This window comes from Chelonoidis abingdonii, chromosome 6 (genome assembly GCF_003597395.2).
Source record: "Chelonoidis abingdonii isolate Lonesome George chromosome 6, CheloAbing_2.0, whole genome shotgun sequence".
In the NCBI taxonomy this organism is placed as follows: Eukaryota; Metazoa; Chordata; order Testudines; family Testudinidae; genus Chelonoidis; species Chelonoidis abingdonii.
Genome location: NC_133774.1, coordinates 114,820,337 through 114,844,589, shown reverse-complemented (window position 1 = coordinate 114,844,589; position 24,253 = coordinate 114,820,337). Strand labels below are relative to the sequence as shown.

The window sequence follows — 24,253 nt, the reverse complement described above, 5'->3', positions numbered from 1 at the left end:
TCTGCTCCAATCAAACCTTCCTCCTTCAACTCCCACACTGTCTGACTGAAGCAGGGGGTTTTTATCACATGACTGAAGTCAGGTGCTCTAAATGGCTACAGGTGTTCTAGTTAATCTAAAGCAAACCTTCCTCCCTTGGCAGGGAATAAGGCCCCCTGCTAACACTCTCATGCTGCTCTCTGTCCATGCTGTATCACAATACATGCATTGTCCATTGCTATGAATCCCTCTAGAAAAATGTCAACTTGCATTTGTTTCTTTTGCTCCAGTAGAAACAATAAGAGATGATTCCTATAGATAATGTCTAGCCAGTATAATGTAGTTTCCTTTCATGGAAAGGACCTTTCCATGTCATAGAATATCAGGGTTGGAAGGGACCTCAGGGTTGGAAGGGACCTCAGGAGGTCATCTAGTCCAACCCCGTGCTCAAAGCAGGGCCAATCCCCAACTAAATCATCCCAGCCAGGGCTTTGTCAAGCCTGACCTGTCTGGATAGACTCTCCCTACACACATCACAATGTTCTTATTAAATGTGTTATTCTTTTAATGCTAATAATGCTAATAATCCTGTCTACAGTGTTGTTAAAATTTTCAACCAAGTTGTTTTAGTTTCAGTTTTGGATGCCCTCTTCTGGGATCAGAATATGGTGCTGCAGCAGCAGGAGTTTAAACTCTGATGGGGGTAGGGAGCACAGATTTCCTCCACACTGACAGAATGAACAGGTCTAATATATAAAGTCATGTCCAGATCAGTGGATGCCGTCAATAATGAGAAATAAAAATTACAATTAGGAAACTAACTTGCCTTCTTGGGTATAACAGTTTGATTCTGTAACCACTTAATCGGTATAGCCTACTGAAGTCAATGGGGCTATGCTCAGTAGTAAGTACTTGCAGGATTTGCCTCTAAATTGGTAATACTGTGAAAAATTCCTAATTGAGTTTTATATTGTAAAATTGAAAGTGGCAAGAGATCCACAAACAGCAGCTGAATAGACATCTTGGCACAGGGAGGGACTAAAGTTTTCTGTCAGTCACCCTTGGCAGTTAATTTTCCTCCCACTGTCCCAACTTATTTTAAGTGGAGTAGGGGGTATGAGATTAGAATCTTTCTTTACTTCTCCATTAATGCCCTTCATCACCTAATTTAACATGAGTGTTTTGTTCTTTGAAGTACTAGCTGTGCACCATTGGGAGTTTGTGCACTGTGACACTGTCAAAAAAGTCCCACCGAGGTCAAGGGTGTAAGAATATGTTAAGTACATATTGTATGTGTTCTTGCTGGATTTGGGGCCTTAGTTTTCAGAAACATTTAGAGGTCCAAGGAAGTCAGCATTAAAGGAAACTTAAAAAAAAACTTGATTATTTAGACACTGAAAACATTTGAAAGGATTTTTGTACAAAGAGAATTTAAACTATTTACCATATCATTTTTCTTCCTGTTTAAGTTCAGTAGTGCATATTATTATTACTCCAGTTATAAGTCACTATTCATTGTCACTGCTAACAGTGTAATTTTATTATATCATTGCCAATAAGGATTCTTAAGGTTTGCTATAATGTATAATGCCTCTTGAGTGTTTTGGATTTTGTCTGGTCTGCCATTGCTAGCTTTTGATTTTGCCTGGTCTGCTGTTGCTAACTTTTGGTAACAAAACAGTATTTTAATGTTTGAGAAACAACTTGAAAGTGTTTTTTTTTTTAAAATGATGAACCATCAGTTGCTGCCTTTGATTATTAGCTATAGCTCTTCCTCAAGGTTTATCAATTATAGCAACAGGAATCAAAGAAACAAAATTAAATATACCTTTTCCCCCCCCAGAGGCCCAGAAGACGTAATAAATGATTGCAAAATCCTTTTTATGGAAGAAATGTACAAGATTGAAAAGCCAGGAGCTTATCCACTGACATTTGGGGATGGAGATTTCAAAAGTATGCTTCTTTCATTATATGTTTAATAATGGTATTTAAACATGTGAGTACGTAATTTTAAAAATCATAATTGATAAGAATGATACAACAATGCAGATTCAATAATTTTAATGAATGTGTGTTTTATATGTTGTTGTCATAATATAGTCATTATTAGACAGCCCTTTGACTCTGTTGCCACTTTTTTGATGAGCCATGCCTTACACTGAAATACTTAGAAATGGATTTTTGATGTACTATATCACATATTAAATAATACCATCAGTCCAAAATGTTACAAGCAGGGAAATGGAGAAGAACAGCTGATAGCCCTTAGATGATTTCTTATGGACCAGTATCCAAATCACAAAAACTACCATCACAATTGGCACCTTTGTTTATATTCTCAGCAGAGGCCAAGGATTGAATGGTCCTATTGCTGCATGAGCTACAGTTCAGCCCTGATGTCCTCTAAGGGTGAAAAAACATTAGCAGGTAGTATGAAGAAACTTACAGTGGCACTGCTGTTTTATTCTGTGAATAAACAGAGTACTTCAGTCTCCAGGGCCATCACTTGGCCACCTTTGATCTTCCTGGCACTAAATTCTCTTTACCAGAAAAGACACTGGCTTCTTAAAGCTTGAAACAGTGTTTCACCCAAAATCAAAATTTCGACCAAAATGAAAAAGATATTAGTAAAATGGTGTTTCTAATGGAAATGTGAATGAGAGGCAGAAGGACATCATCATTAGTAGATGCTGCTGAATTATGTTTGTCATAGTTGTGACAAAAAGCAGCCACATTTTGGGGTCCTTTGCACAGCTGTTCTTTAATGCAAGAGACTTAATGTGCCCACTGTTTTTGTCCCTTTCACAGTACGCTACAGTGTTAGATATCACTGTTTTAAAAAAGCAAATTTCCTTTTCTGCTCTTAACTTTTCTAAATGAAAGGATTTAAAATAATTTATGTTTTACTTCTTATGCTATGGTTTTTTCATTTTTTCTTAAGATTGGCAAATGAAAATACAGTCACTTTCACTTTTTTGTTCATAGTTAATTTCTAGTCAATTTCATTTTAAGATTATTTTTGTGCAACAGAAAATATATTTAAAAAATATCTTCATTGTGAACTATAATTTGAGGAACAATTATTTGTTTGCCCCCAAAACTGCACATGTAGAATTGTCACATCTGCTTTGCATTTATTCACTGAATTCTTTGTTTTGAGATTATAGTTGCAGGTTTTGTAGAACAGTTTTGAGGCCATGGGAAATGTGACACACATTTAACACATTGACATTATACCTACTGCTGTGCAGTGAAATGAATTAAAAATAGTGTATCTGCTAAATTAATTCTTAATTTATCACAATCTTTAGCATATATAATCATCAACTGTACTTATTATCCTTTTGCACAATGCAAACTGTTAATCTGGGTGCCAACTTTATATTCTTCTCTCACAGCCACTTACGTGCTTTTTTTCATGCTGCTCCCCATGCTTTCATTCTTCTCAAGTCCATCTCAGAACAAAGTTCTGCAAGTTCTTTTATAAAGCTTTAGCTCTAAACATATGAAAATGATTAATAACTTAAAAATTTTAACCACCAAGACTCCAATGCTAGCTTCCCATGTGGCCGATATAACACTCTTGTTCTGCCCCTTATGCAGTTACTTTCCCAAGTTCAAAAAACCACTCTTGTTCCTCTGTTCTTATATTGTAAGCTTTTCTGGAACGGAAATCTCTCTTTGTTCTGTGAATCACCATGCACATCTATTGAGCTATGTAAATAAGTAATAGTAACACATACTCCATACTTAATCCTCTAGCTTCCACCTACACTTAAACATTGCCAGTTAAATGTATATAACTAACTGCTGTTTGATGCTTGCACCCATATGTATGCTCAGAAGAGCCATGACCTTAGGTAGCCTATTAGGCAGCAGATTTAGGCTGCCCCAAAATCCAGAAAGGGGCTGTCCCACGTGTTCCATGAAATGAATCAAATTTGATATTCCAAAGACAGTGTCAAGGAATGGTCTCCTTACATGTTACTACATATACATTCAGACCAGCCACAGTCCCTGTCCTTTCCAAAAGTGGTAATGTAAAGAGCAGAAATATTCTTCACAAACTGCACAGTTAACTCTACTTTTGATGGAAAACCAAAGAATGCCAGAAGTTTTCCATTCAATAGATACTTATTGAATTTGCCCTGACACCTTTACTAAATATCAGAATAAAAACTGTGTGCTGACAAGTCTTGTGCATGAAAGTCCTATAATAGAAATCTGAAACTTGTCTACCAAAAACGAGGAATAAAACTATTAATAGGAGGATTCACACTGTCTGTAACATTTCCACAAAATCCTAAAAAAAGAGGTTGTCAGACAGCCCTCCTGCAGCCAGAGTGGCTGATCAGGGAGAGTCACCCCTTTGAAACTCGATGAAATTATGGACTGGCTAAAACAAATTTCAAGAGAATGGACATCTTGAGAAAAATATCACAAGATATAACTGAGATCAAACATATTACTAGTACACATCAAGCTAATTTGCAAAGCTTGGAATCAAGACTATGGGGAAGCTGAGAATAGACTTTCCTTGCTAAAAGACACAGTGACTACCATGAACATAATCTCAAAGCAACAGGAAATGGCTATTAAAGCCCTGTAGGAGAAGGTTAATGATCTCAAAGGAAGATCAAGGCGAAACAATCTGAGAATGGTGGGTCTTCCAAAGGAGATGAAAAAAGGGAGGCCTCTGGAATTTTTATCCACGATGCTGCTAGAACTTTTGTGTCTTCCTCTGAGCAGAATGTAGATATTGAGAGAGCCCACACCTCTCTTGCACCAAAACCCCTACAAATGCAAAGCCCCAGGCCTTAACTGTAAGATGTTTAAAATAATATATTAAGCAACTCATTCTTTAAAAAGCCCTAACATGAAAAGGAAAAGCTGATAATTTTTCCGTATTACACCAAAGATGTGGTGGGGAAGATGGCTAAATTCAATAGATGAAGAACCTTAGACAAAAGATTGGGTTTAGACTACTTTATTTCCTTCCCTGATAGTTTGAAAGTTAAAAAGGAGGGTAAGATGCTTAGTTTTTTGATAGCAGAGGAAGTTGAAAAGTGTCTGATCTCACTACAGCAGAAGACCCCCACAGAAGATACAGATGGGATACATTAAATCAAATATACTGTATTCAGTCACTATGGTGTTGGAATTTAGCTCCTAAGTTTGGCAACGCTATAACAATGTTGGCACATTTGCTTTACTTTCATTTACCCTATACCACTGCCCACCACTTACGTACACTCGTAATTGTAGTGTACCGGAACCACATCCATCTTTGGGATCCTGACACCAAGCAAGTCACTTAACTGGACTTGAGACTTTTTACACTCTTGAATGGGCAAAGTTCTATAGAGAAGTGTGACTTTTTCTGTCTGAGACACTATCCATCCTAGTATCTTCTGTAGCACCTCCACTCTAGCCCTCTTTTTCATCTTCTTCCCCATCCCCTCCATCAATTATTTTACTTTGTTTCATTCCCATTTAGTTTCCCAGATTTTGAGTTTATGGTAAACCTGGAAGTACTCAATCCATTTGCCCTAAATGTACACTTACACCATATCTAAATAATTTAATGAAGATTTCAGTTTAATGATATATCCTTTCATTTCCCCACCTGTAAAGGAATCCTATCCAAGAATAATTACTATTGCTGGTTATGATTCACCAAATTATTGAGCATGTTATGGAGGGTCAGTGTTTTAAAAATAATATTCATTCAGGTTCTCTTCTTTAGTGTTGGTGGTGGTGGCTGTGTTTTTTTTTTAATGAAATGAGTTGAAATAAATGTTGTTGATTGACATTACTGATATAACCATTGGACAGTGGCATTCGCACTATAATCCAGCATGGACAAGACTCTAGAGGGCAAAGTTCAGGAAGAACTGTTCTGGTAATGAACTTGTACCTGTAAATAATCTAGTTATATTAGAATCAGATTATTTAAACAGCTTGTATAACTTTCCCATATATCCATCAGAACCTTGTTCTTAAATTTAGACACTAGGTGCCTCCCTCCCCTTTTTTATTTTTTTTTTATTTTTTTGGAAAATGGTGGGGAAATCATGCCTTCATTGATATTAAACCATTTTCCTTATAAAGTTACAGAGAATCCAGTTATACCCCAAATGAATATTTTGGGGGTGGGGATAATAAGTGATTAGGTTACCCCCTTGTAACTACCTCCTGGATTCAAGTCCTACTTCAGTTTGGATGTTTGTCATATATTTTGTAAGGGATCTGTGGTCATTTCTGATAAGTTCATTCCCTCTCTGCTTTTCTAGCTTTTCCCCACATTATGCCTATCTTTTTCCTTTCCTGGTTCGCCTTATCTTCCACTTGTATCTCTCCCCTTCATGTCCCCAGGGTGGTCAGGGGGACCCAGATATACTTTACCTAGATGTGGAACTAACAGTGACCCAACTACTGATACTGTTCAGCTGCCTGATAAAGAGATGTTTGACTTACGTCCTCCTTATGGCTAATGGTATAAATTGTGTTTTCTGGAACCTCAAAGGGGTGAATTACTCAAGAAAAAGAATTAAACCCACTGACTGTGGATATTATCTTCTTATAGGAAAGCTGCCGTGATCACTTAAATATAGAGAAACTTTGGAGAGGTTGCATGAAGGAAGAAGTGTTTTAATAATTTTTCCCCAGCAAAAGGTGCAGCAGTGTTGTTTCACAAAAAATATAATTTACATATTGTAGGTGTGAATAAAGATGAATAGGGTAGATCACTGCTAGTGAAGGCTAAGATCTCTGACTCTATGTATGTCCTAATTAACGTATATTTACGTAATAAAAATGATCCATGTTTTGATAATTTTTTTCCATATTATCAATATCCCACTGGAATCAGGCCAGAATTTTGTTGACAAAAGTTATGCCAACGATCAGAAAGTGTCATAATTACCATATATACTTGATCGTAAGCTGGTTCGTTTATAAGCTCTCTTTCTCTCTCGCGCGCACACACACACACACACTCAATGGATAAGTTAAAAATGGAAATGTTTTATGATTCATTCATAAGCCGACCCTATAATTCAGGGGTCGGCAGACTTTGACCCCCTGAGCCATCAGGATTAGCTGCTGGTGGGCTGAGATGGTTTGTTTACCTCGAGCGTCCATAGGCACGGAGGTGAACCCAAGTAAACAAAGTGTCCCGGCCTGCCAGCTGGTTACCCTGATGGGCCGGGACAGCAACTGGTGGGGCAATTTTTTGTGGGGGAGAGGCTGTGACCACCCCCTACATGACCCCACACTCTCCCCATCCCATCCCTTCCCACCTTAGCTGGGGCAGGCCAGGGGAGGAGGTCTCTGGCCTTGCCAAAGCCTGCTCCGGTGGGCTGGGCCAGGCAGCGCAGCCGCAGCTTGCCAGCCCCAGAGCTGCAGCTGCTTCGCAGAGCAGCGTGGCCAGAAGCAGAGAGACTCTGGCCCTGCCTCTTCCCTTGGGCTCTACTGGCTGTGCTGCCTCTCCTTGCCCCCTCTGTTGGGGGGAGGGGCTGTGTCCCACCTCTTCCTCCCTATACTCATTCATAATCTGACCCCCTTCTCATACGCTTCCTTTTTTTTACTAAAAAAAATTTGGCTTATGAACGAGTTTATGGTACATCACTAGTGCATGTTCATACTACACTCCCTCTGTTGGAAGAGCACATCCACACTTGGAACTCTATCATTGAGGACCAGAGCAGTGCACTGTGGTAGCTATCCCACTGTGGTACTTGCCATCTTCTGCAGCTAGGACTTGTGGGAAGCAGAGTGGATTGCAGTGCATCCGGGGTGCAGCCTCAGTGTTCCTTGATGAAGTTTATTTCCATCCCAGCATTCCATGTGCTTCTTACTGCGTTTTGTGGCATTTTTCGACTGCCCCTGTTTACTGTGTGCCCCCCATCTCTGACTTAAAGGATGGATCCCACACTGTTCTCTGTTGTTGTGGTAACTGTTACGAACACATTGCGGATGGCCAGGCAGTATATCATGAGCTTCCATTCTGAACAGGAATCAGATTTGCCTTACCTACTGTGTGCCATGGAAAGAAACAGCCCCAGATTACTTTCGGCATTCACAGAGCAGCTGTATATGTGGACCATAGCTTTTGGGCTCAGGAAGCAAACACTGAATTGCATCATTATGGAGATTTGGGATGACAAGCGGTGGCTGCAGAACTTTCGGATGCAGAAAGCCATCTTCCTGGAACTGTGTGGAGTTCGCCCCAGCACTACAGTGCAAGGACACCAGAATGAGAGTTGGCCTCTTGGTGGAGAAGCGCATGGCGATCACTGTGTGGAAGCGAGTTACTCCAAACTGCTACCAGTTGGTCACAAATCAGTTTGGAGACAGGAAGTACACTGTTGGGGCAGAGTTAACACAAGTTTGCACGGCCATTAATTGTATCCTGCTGCGAAGGACAGTAACTCTTGGCAATGTGCATGAAATAGTGGATGGCTTTGCAGTAATGGGATTCCCTAACTATGGAGGGCAGAGTACAACAATAGAAAGGGATACATCATGCTTCTGTGTATTGTTTCTTGTGCTTGTAGCCGTCAGGGGAACCTCCTGCAGACCGGTGGACTGCCTTCTCCAGATAAGGAAGCGACCAAGTTGTAGCAAGGAGGACATGTTCTGAGAGGTGCTCCAATCCTCAGAAGCCAGAAAAAAGTGAACCCAGGAAGTGGAGAGAAAATGAAAGACAGGACAGAAAGGAGAGTGAGGAGCACATTCCAAAGACCAAAAGTGGATGATAAAAGTGATGGAGGAGCAAACAGATGTTGAAGTCCCTGATCACCCAACAGTCAGAATAGATACGTGCTTCCTCCACCCGTACCCCTGCAGCTAATACAGAACTGTTTTCCATTCTTTCCCCAAACTCCTCGCACATATTTCTTGAAACTTACTAGAATGTCTCAGTACCCCGTTCACTCTACACCTTTGGACAGCTTCCAAAATGATATCTGGACTTACGCACAGCTCTGAGAGCCTACACTGCTCTTCACTGTTTTCTTCCTTCCCACCACATCTTTTGGGTGTGTTAATTGGTATTTAATGAAAACAAACTCTCTTTAAGAGAGCCACTCTTTATTTGTGTCCTACACATAGTGACTGCCAGTGGTAGCAATACATAGGTGCAGTTTAATCATTTGCTTAGTACAAATCCTGCTCAGGAATCACCACAGTTTTTAGGCAAAATAAGATAACTAAAGTTAATGAAGCATGGCAGATTGCTGTATAGAAATGCATCATTATTGGTGCTCATTATCAAAATGGTGTCTCAAAGCCTCCCTGATTCTAATAGCCCCCCGCTGTGCTCCTCTAATAGCCATGGTATCTGGCTACTCAAAATCAGCAGCCAGGCAATCTGCCTCAGTGCTCCACTCCAGGGGAAACTTTTCACTCTTAGCTTCACAAATATTATGGAGTATGCAGCAGGCTGCTATGACCACGGGAAGGTTTTCCTCAGACAGGTCTAATCTGCCATAAAGGCAGCGCCAGCATGCTTTTAATCTGGTGAAGGCACATTCCACAGTCATTCTGGACCTGCTCAGCCTGTTGTTGAAGCACTCCTTGCTGCTGTCCAGGTTTCCCATATAAGGCTTCATGCTCCATAGGAGTAAGGGGTACGCTGGGTCTCCCAGGATCACTATGGGCATTTCAACATCCCCTACTGGAATCTTCTGGTCTGGAAAGAAAGTCCCTGCTTGCAGCTTTCTGTACAATTCAGTATTCCTGAAGACGCATGCATCATGTACCTTCACAAACCAGCCTGCACTGATGTCAGCGAAATGTCTGTGGTGATACTCAAGCACCTGTAACACCATAGAGAATGTTAGTTCATGCACAGCATTCAATCATTACAATAAAATACATCTCTTGTAATATACCAATTACTTTCTCACTGACTCTTGGCAAGCACACAACTCTGCAAACAGCTTAAAAGTGGTAAGTTCGGCCCAGGTGAAGTGTAGGTGATATTTTCAGGGGATCAGTGAAGGCAAATAGGGACAATATTGTAAATTCTGCCACCATTTTCCACAGGCAGTGGTCACTGAAGCTGATCTCTCACTCCTGAAGGTAAGCAAGGATGCAGGAGTGCACGTACTACATGTTTGCAGGTTCAGGCCCGATCTCTGTGCTGCTCACCTGTGTGCCGCTTTGGTCCCTGCACAATTGATTGCTAAATGGTGCTAGAAAGTTTCCTACAATGGGGGAAGGAACAAAGCAGCTTTGCCAAGGAACCTTTGGCAGAGGATTGGCGAGTACCTCCAGGAAAGATTCCTAGAGATCTCGGGAGGATTCCTGTGAAGTCTCGGTGTGCATTAACATACTATTCTTCCGCACTGCTTAGCTGTACTGTGGAATGGGGAGCACATTCAGACACAGCGAGTCTTGCACATTTCTATCCCTTCACCCATTTGTACAGCTGTCCTTTGCTCTGTATATTGTAGCTCATGTAACTGAGCGGCATCAATTCAAAAAGATCACTTATGATGGCTCTCATTGCATCATGTGCGCCAGAGACAGACCACTGGATTGGCTAGATCCCTCCAAAGTGTATTTCTATAACCTTTCCATAGAGATCTTCTCCAACACTTTAGTTTTAGATGCCTTACTAGCTTCATTAAGCTTCCACCACTTGGTTTTCTGTACTGTTTTGGACTGTTTTCTTCTCATGAATGATATATACCCATAGTCAAGAACCAGCATTCTGTGCTGAGTTAAAATGCTTTCTCTGGGAATGACCTCACAGTTTCTGGTGTTCTTCGGTTCAGTTTATCAGGAAGCAGTTCATCTGTGCCCCTGTGCTTCCACTCTGAAAGGTAATCATTGTTCTTTCTTAGTGAAAAAAAGTACTCACTTTCAAATCTCATATCTGAGGATACTGTTCCCTTTCCTTGTTCCTGTGTCCATATTCACAACTGCCATTGTACCTTTTGAAGCTTTACCTTCTCTCCCATGTGACCATTAAGATTGTCACTAGTGATGACTCTTTCATTCTTTATCACTTTCTGTCTAATAATGTCTGTTTTCCCACTTGTGATGCATATGAACATCTAACTTTTAGGAGGCCATTTTCAAAAGCTTGTTTAACCAAAATTAACCTATTTCTTATCCTATCCACATCCACTACATTTTCCCACATTATTTTGTCTAAAACTGTACCAACTCTTTCTCATATTAGATATCCCACACTATAGTAGCTTATAGCCTTCCCCAATATCTTTGCTCCTTTCCACTTGGTTTCTTGAATTCAGGCAATCTATATTTTCCTTTTCATTCATGTTTGAATCAACCTTTCGCTTTTCCTAGTTAATGTCTGTGTTCCAAGATGCCAGTCTTATTTTCTGGACTCCCATGTTTGAACGTATCTGTCCAGAATGTTGTTGTAGCCCTTGCAGTAGCAAGCAGATGAGGTCAGTATTCTTTGCTTCCGGGGAGCACTCTAGTTCACATGAGGCATATAAAGGACATATTTAATGGGATTTCTTTGGCAGAGGTTTACAGGTGGCTGCTAGCCTTGACATTACCTTCTTCCTTTTTTAATCGGGCTTGGGACTGGCTGTGGTGGAGTTACTCAGTTCCATAGTTGCGGTGGACAAAAACAGTCTGATCAAGTATATTACATTAGCAGTAATACAGGTTGATCTAAATGTTTAAATTCTAGTAGACAAAAATGATTAAACAAATTCTTCCATTTGGCTAAACTTTTAATTAAGAAAAAATCCCTGATATTCATTCATAAGGCTAAAAATAGAGCTCATGTATTATACTGAGGTTTATGTAAAAATGATCCTGCATTTAACCAAATGAAAATGAAACTTGTAAGTTCCTCTTTGTTTGATCTTGTAAAAATATTTCCCCCCCTAGAGTTCCATTAAAGTTGACTGTGGCTAAGGTTGCCTTTTTGTTCATGTTCTTCTGCAGAAGCCTTTTTGGTGTAATCCTGCAAAGACTTATACATGAATATCTTCTCTCATGTGAGCAGTTCCATCAGATTGAATAGGGTTACTCACAGGAGTGGTTACTCACTAAAGTCTTCATGGAATTGGGAAATTAGTCCATTGTCCTGTAATAAGCTCCATGTGAGCAGACTCTCTTTGAAATCAGTGGGGCTTGTTATGGATGTAGGAATTGTGGCCTTTTTTGATGGAGTAAGAGTAAAATATCTTTTTGCTTTCTCATCACCAGCATGATGGCAAGGGGATTGAGAATATTTTGTACCTGGGCTGGTAAATGATAATGACTGTTCTTCAAGTCTTTCATACAAGACCACAAATTAACATGACATTAGTATTTTAGATGTAACATTATTGTATATGTAGTTTTGTAAATAAATGGTTCTCAGTAGCTACCATTATGCTTGGTTTTTTGTTTTCGTTTTTTTTTAAACAGAGACCATAGAAAAGTTCCTGCATAATGGCATATTTATAAATCTGAAATCACTTCTCTGAGGCTTAACTATTTCTAATTTATCTTCACAGGAAAGAGTGGCCCTGAGTGCAAGCACTGTAGGGCAGACCCAGATGCGGAATGTCGTTTTTGCTCCTGCTATTTGTGTGGTGGAAAACAGGATGCTCACATGCAGCTTCTGTGCGATGAATGTAATATGGCCTACCATATATACTGCCTGAATCCACCTTTAAGCAAGATACCAGAAGATGAGGACTGGTAAATATAAAAGGATGATACTTTATGCAAAATTCTGTTCTATAAAATGTGCCTTTACTATTTGAGATTACAGAGAATTACTAAATGTCATGGATATACAGAACATTGAGGAGGAAGTCTTGTGGCCCTGGTGTGTATTTTTCATGCACAGAGTCTGCATAAAAATTCATGTCCATGCTGTATATGAAGGTTCCATTTATAAATAGTTTATAACTGGTTACTAGATGTCTTTTTAATAAATAATTAATCGGTTGTTGTTAGTCTCACAGATAATAACCATCTATTATTCCTTTAACTGAAGTGCTTAGATTTATCTATATTGTACACGATTCATATTTGTAACATACTCATGACATCTATTAATCATTTATCAATCCATTTTTAAATAGAACATGTTAATATAAAGTGTAATCCATTACATATACGCCAATAGAATTTTAAGAACTCAGTTCTACAGACCCTTATTTCAAATTAGTAGTTCCATAAGTAATAAGTACATTCAAACATTCACAGGTATTTCTTTAATAAAATATTAATTTCCTGTGGAGATGGATGAGTCAGACTACTTCATGATAGAGTCTGTTCAACATGTATTTAAAAGGTAAGGGGGTGTGAGGAGAGAGGTAAATGTAGTTTTTCTTTGAGTATTGTCCATGTGGATCCCACTTCTGGTGTGTTCACACCATAGATGTGCAGGTTTGCAATCTTAAACCAGTAGTATCTCTTGGGGCAGTGCATATGCCCTAGATGTCCTTTTGTCTTCCACCCAAATTCATATAAGTACAACTTCCCCTTAGTTCCTTCTTACTGCCTGTGGCAGTGATTTGGAATAGAGTGATATACTCTCAATGTTACCAGAGCTGTTAAGATTTGGCCAGAATCCTTAGAGTCTGTCAAATATCACTTAGTTTACATCCTACCACTAGTTAGAATAGATTTGACATTCAAAATTAGAAGTGTTGGGTTTTTTTCAGTTGACTTTACTCACTCAACTGCTGCCAAGACACCATTCCCATCTCTTGGCAGAACTTAAGTCCATCGGATTGCTGGTGTTTGATGGCCTGATATCGATCACTAATGAGCACACTCAGTGCCTCTTTAGCCTTGGAGAGGCACATGTATTGTTAGAATTTCTTTTGTGGAACTTGACACAGCCAGCCACTTCAAGTTCTATCTCTTGGAACATTCTGTGCAGTTGGGCCTTTGGACTTGGAGAACTCTGAGTTTTCCAGGCATAGCCAATAGGCTTATGCAGCAGTAAAGTCCCACAATAAGTTGGCAAGTCGTGATGCAAAACCTCAATCCCTGATTTCATCCAGAATTGGTTCAGGGTCCTCGGCAGTTTGGGCATTACTCAGAGTGTGAGTACAGAAGCTGAACGTAAGCCTACTTTCCCTCCTGAGGATACCTCAGCACTGAGAGGCAGACAGGAGTATTGCTCTAAAACGGACACCCACTACCATTCTTTCTCCTTTAAGACTTTGAGGAAGAAGAAAAAGAAGTGTAGTCATTAGTCTCATGACTCACCCCAGCACTGGGCAAAACCAAAAAGGCCTCAAGTAAAGAGTCTTCAGCAGCCACACCCTTGAAAACTTCTGTTCCAACTACTCTGGTGCTGGCTGAAGTGACACCCAACTCCCTGTCTCTGGAAATACCAGTGCCACCGTATATGGCACCCAAGATATCAGCACAAACTGTGCTAACTCTACTAATGCTGACAATTCTGTTGCTCACAGATAATCTCCCTTTTCACATCATCCTCTATCTTCACTGATCTGACAATGAGCTCCCTAGAACTCATACACCTGTGAAAGCATAAGACACCCTCAAGCTCCACTTTGTTTAGATGAGGGTGATCAGCATACCTCCCTCATCCTTAACACTCCAGAGACATGCAGTCAACAACTTGGAACCATGCTTGGTTCCTGTCTTCACACTTTTATCCTTGTGGAATGGCTGCTTAGCCCTCTGCTCCTTGGAGAGCAATGTGGGGTCCTTCATCTTATTCTGATGCTGCTGGCCCCAAAATGTGATCCCTGTCAAGGAAACCCCATTCTACTACACCTTGAAGGTCCACTCCAAGACTGACTGACTTTTGTGGAGTACATTGTCATTATTCCTTACATCATCTTAAATCTCCTTTGGTTACCCATCACGTCTCTCTCTCTTCGGCTGATGAGGCAGATTGACACAATGTGGTTTACCTCTTGATGATTACAAGGCCTTTCAGCAGCTCCTAGGCAGACTAGCTGAGCTATTGGGCATAGACTTAATTGAAGTCCTAGAGAAATTTCACAAATTATTCACAATACTACAGGCTCTTCACCATTCAAGGGTCCTGATGCCCAAAAACAGGAATCCTTGAATTGACCAAAGATCTGTGGCTTACTCTGGCCTTAAAACCATTTTTGTGCAAAAGCGTAGATAGATGTGATCAGATGCCTCAGAAGGGTTTTCAGTATTTTTTTTTCCACTCTTCCAACATCCAGTTCTTTAGTGGTGTCAACAGCAAACGAGAAATGAAGCTGTTGAGTAATGACAAAGCAATGCCTAAAGAGAAAGGCCCAAGAAATTAGACTTTTTTGCAGAAATATATCCTCTTTTGCTTCTTTGTAGATGTGTATCTCAAATTACTAACATATATCTGGGATTTTGTCATCATTTATTGACAAGTTTCCCTAAGAACAAAAATTGGCGTTCAGAAGAACTCTGAAGGTCAGCTCTTAGCAAAGCATTCTCTCCAGGCTGTCCTAGAAATTTTAGCTACAGCATCTCATTCAGTATTCACTGCAGTAACTATCAGATGTTCTTCAAGGATACTTAAATAGGTTCAAGCCACTATGAGAATCTGCCTTTTTGAAGGTTCAGAGCCTTTTAATTAAAAAACTAATGAATATGTTTGCTCCCTTTAAGGACTCCAGAGTATTACATTACTCTCTTGGACTACATGTGTAATAACAGAGAATACCTTTTGGGTCCTAGAAGCAACCTCAATAAAGACTGAAACAAAGACATATCAGTATTCTTGTGACTCTCCTTCTCCGCCAAACCCAGAAGAAGAGATGTTTTTTTTTCTCTGTCAGCTCCATTTCTTCCTTGAACAAACAGCAAGCTTGATGAGCATGTTGGGAGCCCCAACATAACACTAAGAGCCCTACCTAGTGTTTCTTCAGTTTGGCAACCATCTATCCCTATTCTCCCAGCCTTGAACTGAGTATTAATTCATACTTTTTAGGCCCAGGAGGTAATTTCCACAGGATGTGGAATTCACTTCAAGTCCTTCCCACACCCCACTCTCCTTCCATGTCCTCCTTCATGGACTTTTGTCATGAGAGACTCTTGAGAGAGGAAGTTCTTCAAGAGTATAAAGGCACCAGTTTGGTGCCAATGCTAGAGGGCAGTCCATTTCCACTCAAAGATTAAGTGGATAAGAGTGCATACATACAGGATATCGAATGACAGGCCTAAAAGCCTGTAGGGAGGATAGGGCTCATTCTATTAGAGCAAAGGTACCTTGCTCAGCCATCCTTAGGAACATTGCTATACTGGAGAATTTCAGACACACCACGTGGAACTCCATTCATATCTTTGTAAAATATCAATCCTTGGACTTGGAACAGTGCATATATGATGCCAATTTTGGCTAAGTATTGCAATTCCTATTCAATTAGGACTCCTCAGACCCTCTACCAGTCTTAGGGAGACTACTTCTTAGTCACCAGCAGTGGGATCCACACTGACAATACATAAAGAAAAACAAGTTATTCACCTTGTCAGTAACTAGTTTTTCAATATGGTTTGAGTGTGTGGATCCTGCCTTCCTCTGCTCTACTCTGGAGTCGTACGAATATTTGGAACTCTGGACTGGAGGGGAACTGAGTGGCATTTGGTACCACTAGGTCATATATTCCCTCAGGTGGGACATCTAGGGCAGTAGTTCTCAAAGCCGGTCTGCCGCTTGTTCAGGGAAAGCCTCTAATGGGCCAGGCTGGTTTGTTTACCTGCCGTGTCCGCAGGTTTGGCCAATCGCTGCTCCAGGCCAATAGAGGCAGCAGGAGGGGCGGTCAGCACATCCCTTGGCCCGCCCTGCTTCCTGCAGCCCCCATTGGCCTGAAGTGGCAAACCACAGACAGTGGGAGCCACGATCGGCCAAACCTGCGAATGCAGCAGGTAAACAAACTGGCTGGGCCCACCAGGGGCTTTCCCTGGACTGGCTTTGAGAACTGCTGATCTAGGGCATATTTACAGCTTCCCAGACACTCCTGGCCAAAAGATTCTAAACATACACCAGAAGTGGGATCCACATATACAAAACATCTAGAAGAATCACAGTGACTGATGAGGTATATAACTTTTATTCTATTTTAAAATATAACTTTGTTTTGTTTGCACTATAGCCATATGTGTTCTTAGTTTTATTCATGAAGGTAGATGAACTTTTCTGGCCAGGGAAGCCGGTGCGATGGAATGGCAGAGCTATGGCCTTGCTTCTTGTCCACTTCTCGTAGGTTATGTAGCGGTGCTAATCCTATGCAGTCCTTTCACTCACTTTGGTGTAAAGGACTGCAATTCTGCAATGTAATGCTACTGCACAGAAATGTAAAAGAAGTGTGTCTCCTTTTCTCTTCCTGCCTTGCATACTAATTTAGGTTCATGGCAGAGTTTGACCCTTAGTTGAATACCAGATATTTGTTTTAAAAGTGGAAAATTGTCCGTTTTAAATTTTAATAATTTAAACTTGGCAGCCCCCAGTTCCACCCCACAGTTTGGGAAATACTGATAAGGCATTTTCATACAGATCAGAACCAGTCTATTTATATGCTAAACAGTATTTAATATTCCATACAAAGCTTAGTTAAGGAAACATTAAGATTGCTTGGTTAAGCAATCTTAAAGCAGGAAATGCCATAGTTAAAGCTGCATGCACACTTTCAAATTTATCTTATTGTGAATATGCATTATTCCGCAATCCTTTTTATTGCATACTACTTTTCGAATAATAGAATATAACTTCATACATTTTTGCAATGACCTTAGATACGGATGGCTAACTCTTATTTTTTTCTTTCCTTACTTACACTAATTTCACTGTCCTAGTGAAGTACCTTTATTGACTTAGTGTGAAATACTGGCCCCATTTAATAGGAGTCTTGCCATTGACTTCAATTCTGCCAGAATTTCACCCTTAAACTACTTGTATTAGTTTGTCTGTCACCATCCATGAACTCTTTACATTTTATTTTTTAACCAGCAGTCTGTCTTGTGTGAAATTCAAGGAATAAGTCAATTGACTAAGAAATTAACTGTTCACACTAACATAGCACAACCTTCGTAAGCTGCTCATTGTAAAACTTTAGCCAAAAATACAGTACAAAATGTACTGTACATGCACAGCATGAGATGTCAGGAGACTCCTAACTAGGTCAAATCCACACCCATTTTCCATGGAACATTCAAAGGTATTTCTGATTAAGGGGCTTGATCCTGCAAGGTGCGGAGCACTCTGGCCCTGATGCAGCAAAGCACTTTAACATTTGGTTAGCTTTAAGCAAATGAGTAATCCTACTGCCTAATTTCAGCAATTTCCAGTTCAATGGGACTGCTCATGCTTAAGTACTGTGCTTTGTCAGGGCCAGAGTGCTCAGCATATTACTAGATCTTGCCCTAGGAGAAGTATTTCAGTGTCAAATGTGTGAACTTTAAAATCCTTGCTATTTTGCTGTATGAGCTTGGGAAATTAACTTACCATCTTTGTACCTCAATCAGTATATATGTGACACTTTCTGGGGGTAGCCAGGGTTGTGAGGCATCTCACTACCACTTGCCATTAGTGTGAGGAAGCCACGTCTGTGCCTGCCAGGATCAGTTCCCTCACAATCTCCTCTCAGCCTAGGCAGGCTCTGCTGTCCATCTGCAAGTTAGCCATAGGCTCTCCCCCAGGCCCTCTGAGCATCTCTTTAGAGTGTCCAGCTCCAGTCCGTTGAGTACTCTCACAATTCCCAGATCCTCTGTTCCCAAAGAAGCAGTATACTTCTGATTAACAGCTTCACCTGAGATCACCACTGCACACAGCAGTTAGATAAGTTTATAGTAAAAACAAGAAGTATATTTAACAAAATACAGAGATTCAGATGATACCAAAGAGAAATTTTTGGGAACAACTGGTTACATGTAAAATGAAATTATAACCTGCTTTCTAGAGTTAACTAACAAGACATTTTCCTGTCTTTCTCCCAGCGTTTAACAGCCAGCTTGGCTGTGACCCCCTGTTCATAAGACAAGCACACTGTCAGCTTGTCTCTTACGTGAAGGATGCGGAATCTTTTTCTTTACCTTCAGTTGTAGTTCCAATGTTCCTTTGTCTTTGTTCATAAACAGAACACCCCCGCTCCCCGCATTACTTGTAGGTTTCACAGTTTCTTGATTAGCATTTAGCTCAGTCTGTAAATAGACAACCATTGTGCAGTACACAATACTCAATTTACCTATAGCCAGACAGGTGTGTCTCCTGCCTGAAAGCAACTTATTAACGCTTCCTGGTGACAGGCCTAATTCATAGGCATTAAGAACATAATTTTCACTATGTGTACACAACTTCTTGCATATTATCCATACATACATTTCTCAATGATTAACATGACACAGGCTTTCGGCAGAGACCTTAAATGCCACCCTTTGGCAAACTATTATGTAGATACTAGATCCAGGGGATCCCAGTAACTCTTATGCACTCTTGTGCCCTCTGCCAGTTGGCATAAAGAGGTTCCTGTTTCACAACATAATAGGTTTTTTATAATGTATACCTTATAAGTATGTTGAGTGTTTCTTACAGTGTGGTTCATAGTCAGAAAAGTGACAATGGTAGCTTATTCTTATTTTTCTAGCCAGCCATGAAGAACTCATACAGCTAAAGTCTAATCTGGCTCATACCTTACTGTTCAGTAAGATCCAACCTCAAGGTCAAAATCAGATGCTTCAGTTATACCTGTATATCCACATTGAAGACAATGAGATTGCACAAATTTGAATTGGAGGTGGCATTAGGAGTTACTTTTTAGTTATATATGTAATTAGCTTTAATGTATACTTTAAGTATTTTGATAATTTAGGGTGAAAAGTACAGTATAAGTGCAAAGCATTATTATTATCAGTTCTATTACACTGATATTTTTTGAGGTTGGCAAAACCTTGAACATATGGATTAATCAACATGGTTTTGGCTACAGTAAATATGTTGCCATTAGGTTAAGCAATTGAAAAATCTGTCAACTTTTTTTAAGGTACTGTCCTTCCTGCAAAAATGATTCTGATGAAGTTGTAAAGGCTGGGGAAAAGCTCAAGCAGAGTAAAAAGAAAGCAAAGATGCCATCTGCCAGTACTGAGAGTCAGCGAGACTGGGGCAAGGTAAAGTGTATTTCAAGAATAAATATAACTCTGTGTGTCTGTGTCTGTCTGTGTTATATCTGTGACTATACATATAAATTAACTGTATAAAGTTCAGTACTAAATTAAACATCATGCAATGTTCAGTGGAATTGCACAGTGTGTAAACCAATGCTGAATTTTGCCCATTGTCTCCAAAAGTTAAAACAGTAGAAGTCCTTTTTTTAAAAGTTGACTAGAGACAAGGATTATAAATAAAATAATAAATAAAAATTAGAATTTACATAGTTCTATTTAAAACATTTTTATTATAATAGAAATCCATATGTCTGCATCAACTTTGAAAGGAAACTTAAATATAATAAAATTAATTTCTTCTCTCTGATACGTTGGTAGGGTATGGCTTGTGTTGGTCGTACTAAGGAATGCACTATTGTTCCTTCTAACCACTATGGACCTATACCTGGCGTTCCTGTTGGAACAACCTGGAAATTCAGAGTTCAGGTATGTTGCTTTAGAATTCTCTATTGGGTATAGGTGGGGTACCAGAATGGTTTTGGTATTGATTGCTGTCATTTTCACTAGAATAAAGAACAGTGGGCACATTTAACAGTTCATTCTGGTTTTAGAGATACTACTGGTTGTAGTGATCAATACTGTACTTAAAATGGGGGAATACCACTGGAATTGGTAATACCTCCAAAACTAAAATGAACTTTTGAAGTACACCCACTGTAATTAGGACTCGTCTTCAGTCTTTGATATCAAGATCCTGAATGGAACACTCTGTGTGCTATCGGATTAGATTTTAGAAAATGTTTAATGGCTTTACCACAAAGTGGCACAAATCTTTCTCAGGTGAGACATAACTGAGAACAGTAGCTTCAGTTGTTTCCTCTTTACCCCTGCCTCACCTGACATTGAGAAATACTGTGACTAATCAACATAATTGATTTTTGTTTTTCTAGTTAGGAAAGTAGTCATTTTTTATTTTTAAAACTGGCTAATTCTTTTTGTCCTGCTTTGACTCTACTAATTTGAACAGAAATAATAATTCTATCCAATCCATCTTAGAGGATAATGCTTTTTTTTGAGGGTGGAGGAGCTGGTTTGGAGAATGAAGACATCTGAAAGCCCCTCCTTCTGGCATGTTTGCTGAACTGACTGTTCTCCATTATCTCTTCTTCCAAAGAGGAGACCAGATATTTCCTTTTCTAAGTTCAATTAAGTTGTTTAGCAAGGGGCACTTCTTTACTTATGGAAAACAAGTTTCCCTTTGTATTTTTTTAGAGGAATTTTATATTTTGGAATGGTATGTAGGTCTTGGGGCAAATTTCCATGGCATCAGAAATTTCCTCTTAGAATCACCATTTTGCTTCTAGATCTTGCTATCTTTGTATTTTTGCTAGAAGGTTGTTTGGAATCACATGAGAGATGGAAACGGAGTAGTTGGGAACAGAGATTATGGTCCTTCCAGAGTCCTTGAAAACCAACTAAAGGATGAACTTGAGTTCCAGCTCCAGTTTCTCAGATTGCAGAGATCAGTCAAATTAGGTCCAGTGCTCTGGTGCTAATAAAAATTAGATAAAAATAGTTATTCTCCTTGAAGGAATCCCATCGCCACAAAAGGAAGAAAGCGTAAATCTGATAAGAAAATAGCTCCTAAAACTCAGAAACACAAGCATTCATCTTAAGTGTTAACCTTCTCAGAGGATTTGTAAACTCTTCAGAACATACTGTCTGCATATGTGTTTTTACAGCAACTAGTATAGAAGATCCTAATATGATTGAGGCCTCTCGTGTTACTGTAATACAAATAATAATGAGGCAGAATCTGTATTCAAAATATAGGAAGAGCTCTTTTCATTTAGAAGCCTTTGAGATGATACTGCAGTAGATGGTTAACTTCGTAGGTTTACTCTTTAATATTTGAGTGCCTAATTTGTTAAATCAAGGCCGCCTGCATCATGCAGACACATTCCACTTAGCTGCATGAATTTGAAAAGATATAATAACAAAAATCTACTTTGTCAAAGTGATAAACATCCTTTTATTTTCCAATAAATATTTTAGGACTATAGAATATACCAAAATCTGGGGAAAATTCAGTTCATGGAGCAGAACAAAAATACTTAAAAGTTAAATTATCCAATATTGCCCTAATCCTGTATTTTTTGTTGGATGGATTTTAGCTGGAACTACTGAAGGTGCTTTGCAAACATGCTTCTACTGTTCCCCGATATTCTAGTAGTGGACAGCACAAAGATGAGCTCTTCACATCCCTATTGCGAGACATTTCTCAGAGTTTCAAACCTTTTTAACCGAAAAGCCTGTTGGCAACTGAATTTGCTTCTAGACTCTTACAAAATCACAGTTTGAGCATCTGCAGTGTGTAAGAGAGAGCCTATTGCCTCGCGTTTCCTTTTAGAAGATATTTAGACAATATGCTTTTAATTAGTGAAATATATAGCTGTTGTCAAGAGGTATTGTCAGATGCTACCGGTGTAATGCTCTGCTCTCTCAATGTTGGCATCACTCTGCTGCGTGCATGTGTTCCCTCTTGTGCTGCCCCAGCTCTGCAGATAGCTGACACAGCAGACCCGAAGAGAACCCTCAATGACCACAGAGTCTAGTAAGGTACGAAGGCACGTCGGCCAGGTTTATTGCCGTATTGGACACAACAATAGTTCCCTTGTGGGAAGCAGAGTGGATTGCAGTGCATCCGGGGTGCAGCCTCAGTGTTCCTTGATGAAGTTTATTTCCATCCCAGCATTCCATGTGCTTCTTACTGCGTTTTGTGGCATTTTTCGACTGCCCCTGTTTACTGTGTGCCCCCCATCTCTGACTTAAAGGATGGATCCCACACTGTTCTCTGTTGTTGTGGTAACTGTTACGAACACATTGCTACGTAGTAAGGTGCCGCCTCTCACCTTGTACATGTTGTTTGAACAAAACAACTCTATCCATCATATTACCCTTCTGCCCCTGTCATTGGGATGGGTCAGTCTGTTCCTTGTTATCTGTGTGGAATGTGCAAGTATGTGAATGTTCTGATCTCTAGTGTTCAGTACCTTTTAGGTATGTATCTTCTTGCAGCATCAGCCCTTTCCTTGCCAGTTTCTGTGAGCAGGGCCTGCCTCTGGCTTACAGCTTAACTTTACTTTCTGTTAGCAAAGTCTTGACCATTACTTTAGTTCAGGCCTCATATCGGGCCTCTGATGCCAAGGTTTATATCTTAGGGCCTCCTCTTACTACAATAGCTTTTATATACAGCCACAACCCTGGAAAATTCTAGGCACCAAGACTAGGGATTTATCCTAAGTACGAATTATCTACCTTTAATTATTCACTGTACAGGCAAGTAAAGTGTTTTGTAAAAGAGAGAATAAATCCAGGGTAACATAACCTACTTTCTTGGTGGAGTCAGGGATCTTTTCCCCTGATTTTTCATTTCATTGCACTGGTTTTTATACTGATATCAGTAGAATTACACCAGCATAAAATTCATGTAAGAGAGTTAAATCAAGCCATCGATGTTAAAGGTAGGTGTTGAAGACAAGCTCTTATGCCACATTTAGGAACATGATCTGTTCTATAAATTCTATTAAAAAAAAAAAAAAAAAGAACTTACAATTGAGAATGTTGCTTCAGAGTTGTGTGCAAGTAATTTTCATAGATTCCAAGGGCAGAAGGGACCATTGTGATAATCTAATTTGATCACCTGTATAACACAGGCCACACAACTTCCCCAAAATAATTCCTAGAGGATATCATTTAGAAAAACATCCAATCTTGATTTAAAAATTGTTAATGATGGAGAATCTACTACATCCCTTGATAAATTGTTCTTATGATTAATAACTATCACCATGTCTGAATTTGTTTAGCTTCAACTTTCAGCCATTGGATTGTATCATACCTGTCCCTGCTAGATTGAAAAGCCAGTTATTAAATATTTGTTCCCCATGTAGATATAGACTGGAATCAAGTCACCCCTTCTGTTTGTTAAGCTTAACTAGATTGATCTTGTGGAATCCGTCACTATACAACATTTTTTCTAATCTTCTAATCCTTCTCATGGCTCTTCTCTGAACCTTCTCGAGTTTATCAATATCCTCCTTGAATTGTGGACACTAGAGCTGAACACTATAGTACAGCAACATTCTCCCAGTGCCAAAAATAGAGATGTAATATCCTCTTTACTGCTATT

General features: G+C 39.7%; 1 protein-coding gene across 3 annotated transcripts in view; it reads left to right on the top strand.

Moving 5' to 3' along the window:
• The window catches only part of UHRF2 (ubiquitin like with PHD and ring finger domains 2), a 190,294-nt gene that overhangs the window by 125,344 nt on the left and 40,697 nt on the right, over nucleotides 1-24,253 (top strand). For all 3 annotated transcript variants that reach the window (XM_032786058.2, XM_032786059.2, XM_032786061.2), the window contains exons 5-8: nucleotides 1,823-1,932; nucleotides 12,474-12,660; nucleotides 19,941-20,064; nucleotides 20,440-20,547. In XM_032786058.2, the coding sequence (XP_032641949.1) occupies nucleotides 1,823-1,932; nucleotides 12,474-12,660; nucleotides 19,941-20,064; nucleotides 20,440-20,547 (529 nt within the window). The remainder of the gene's footprint in view (nucleotides 1-1,822; nucleotides 1,933-12,473; nucleotides 12,661-19,940; nucleotides 20,065-20,439; nucleotides 20,548-24,253) is intronic.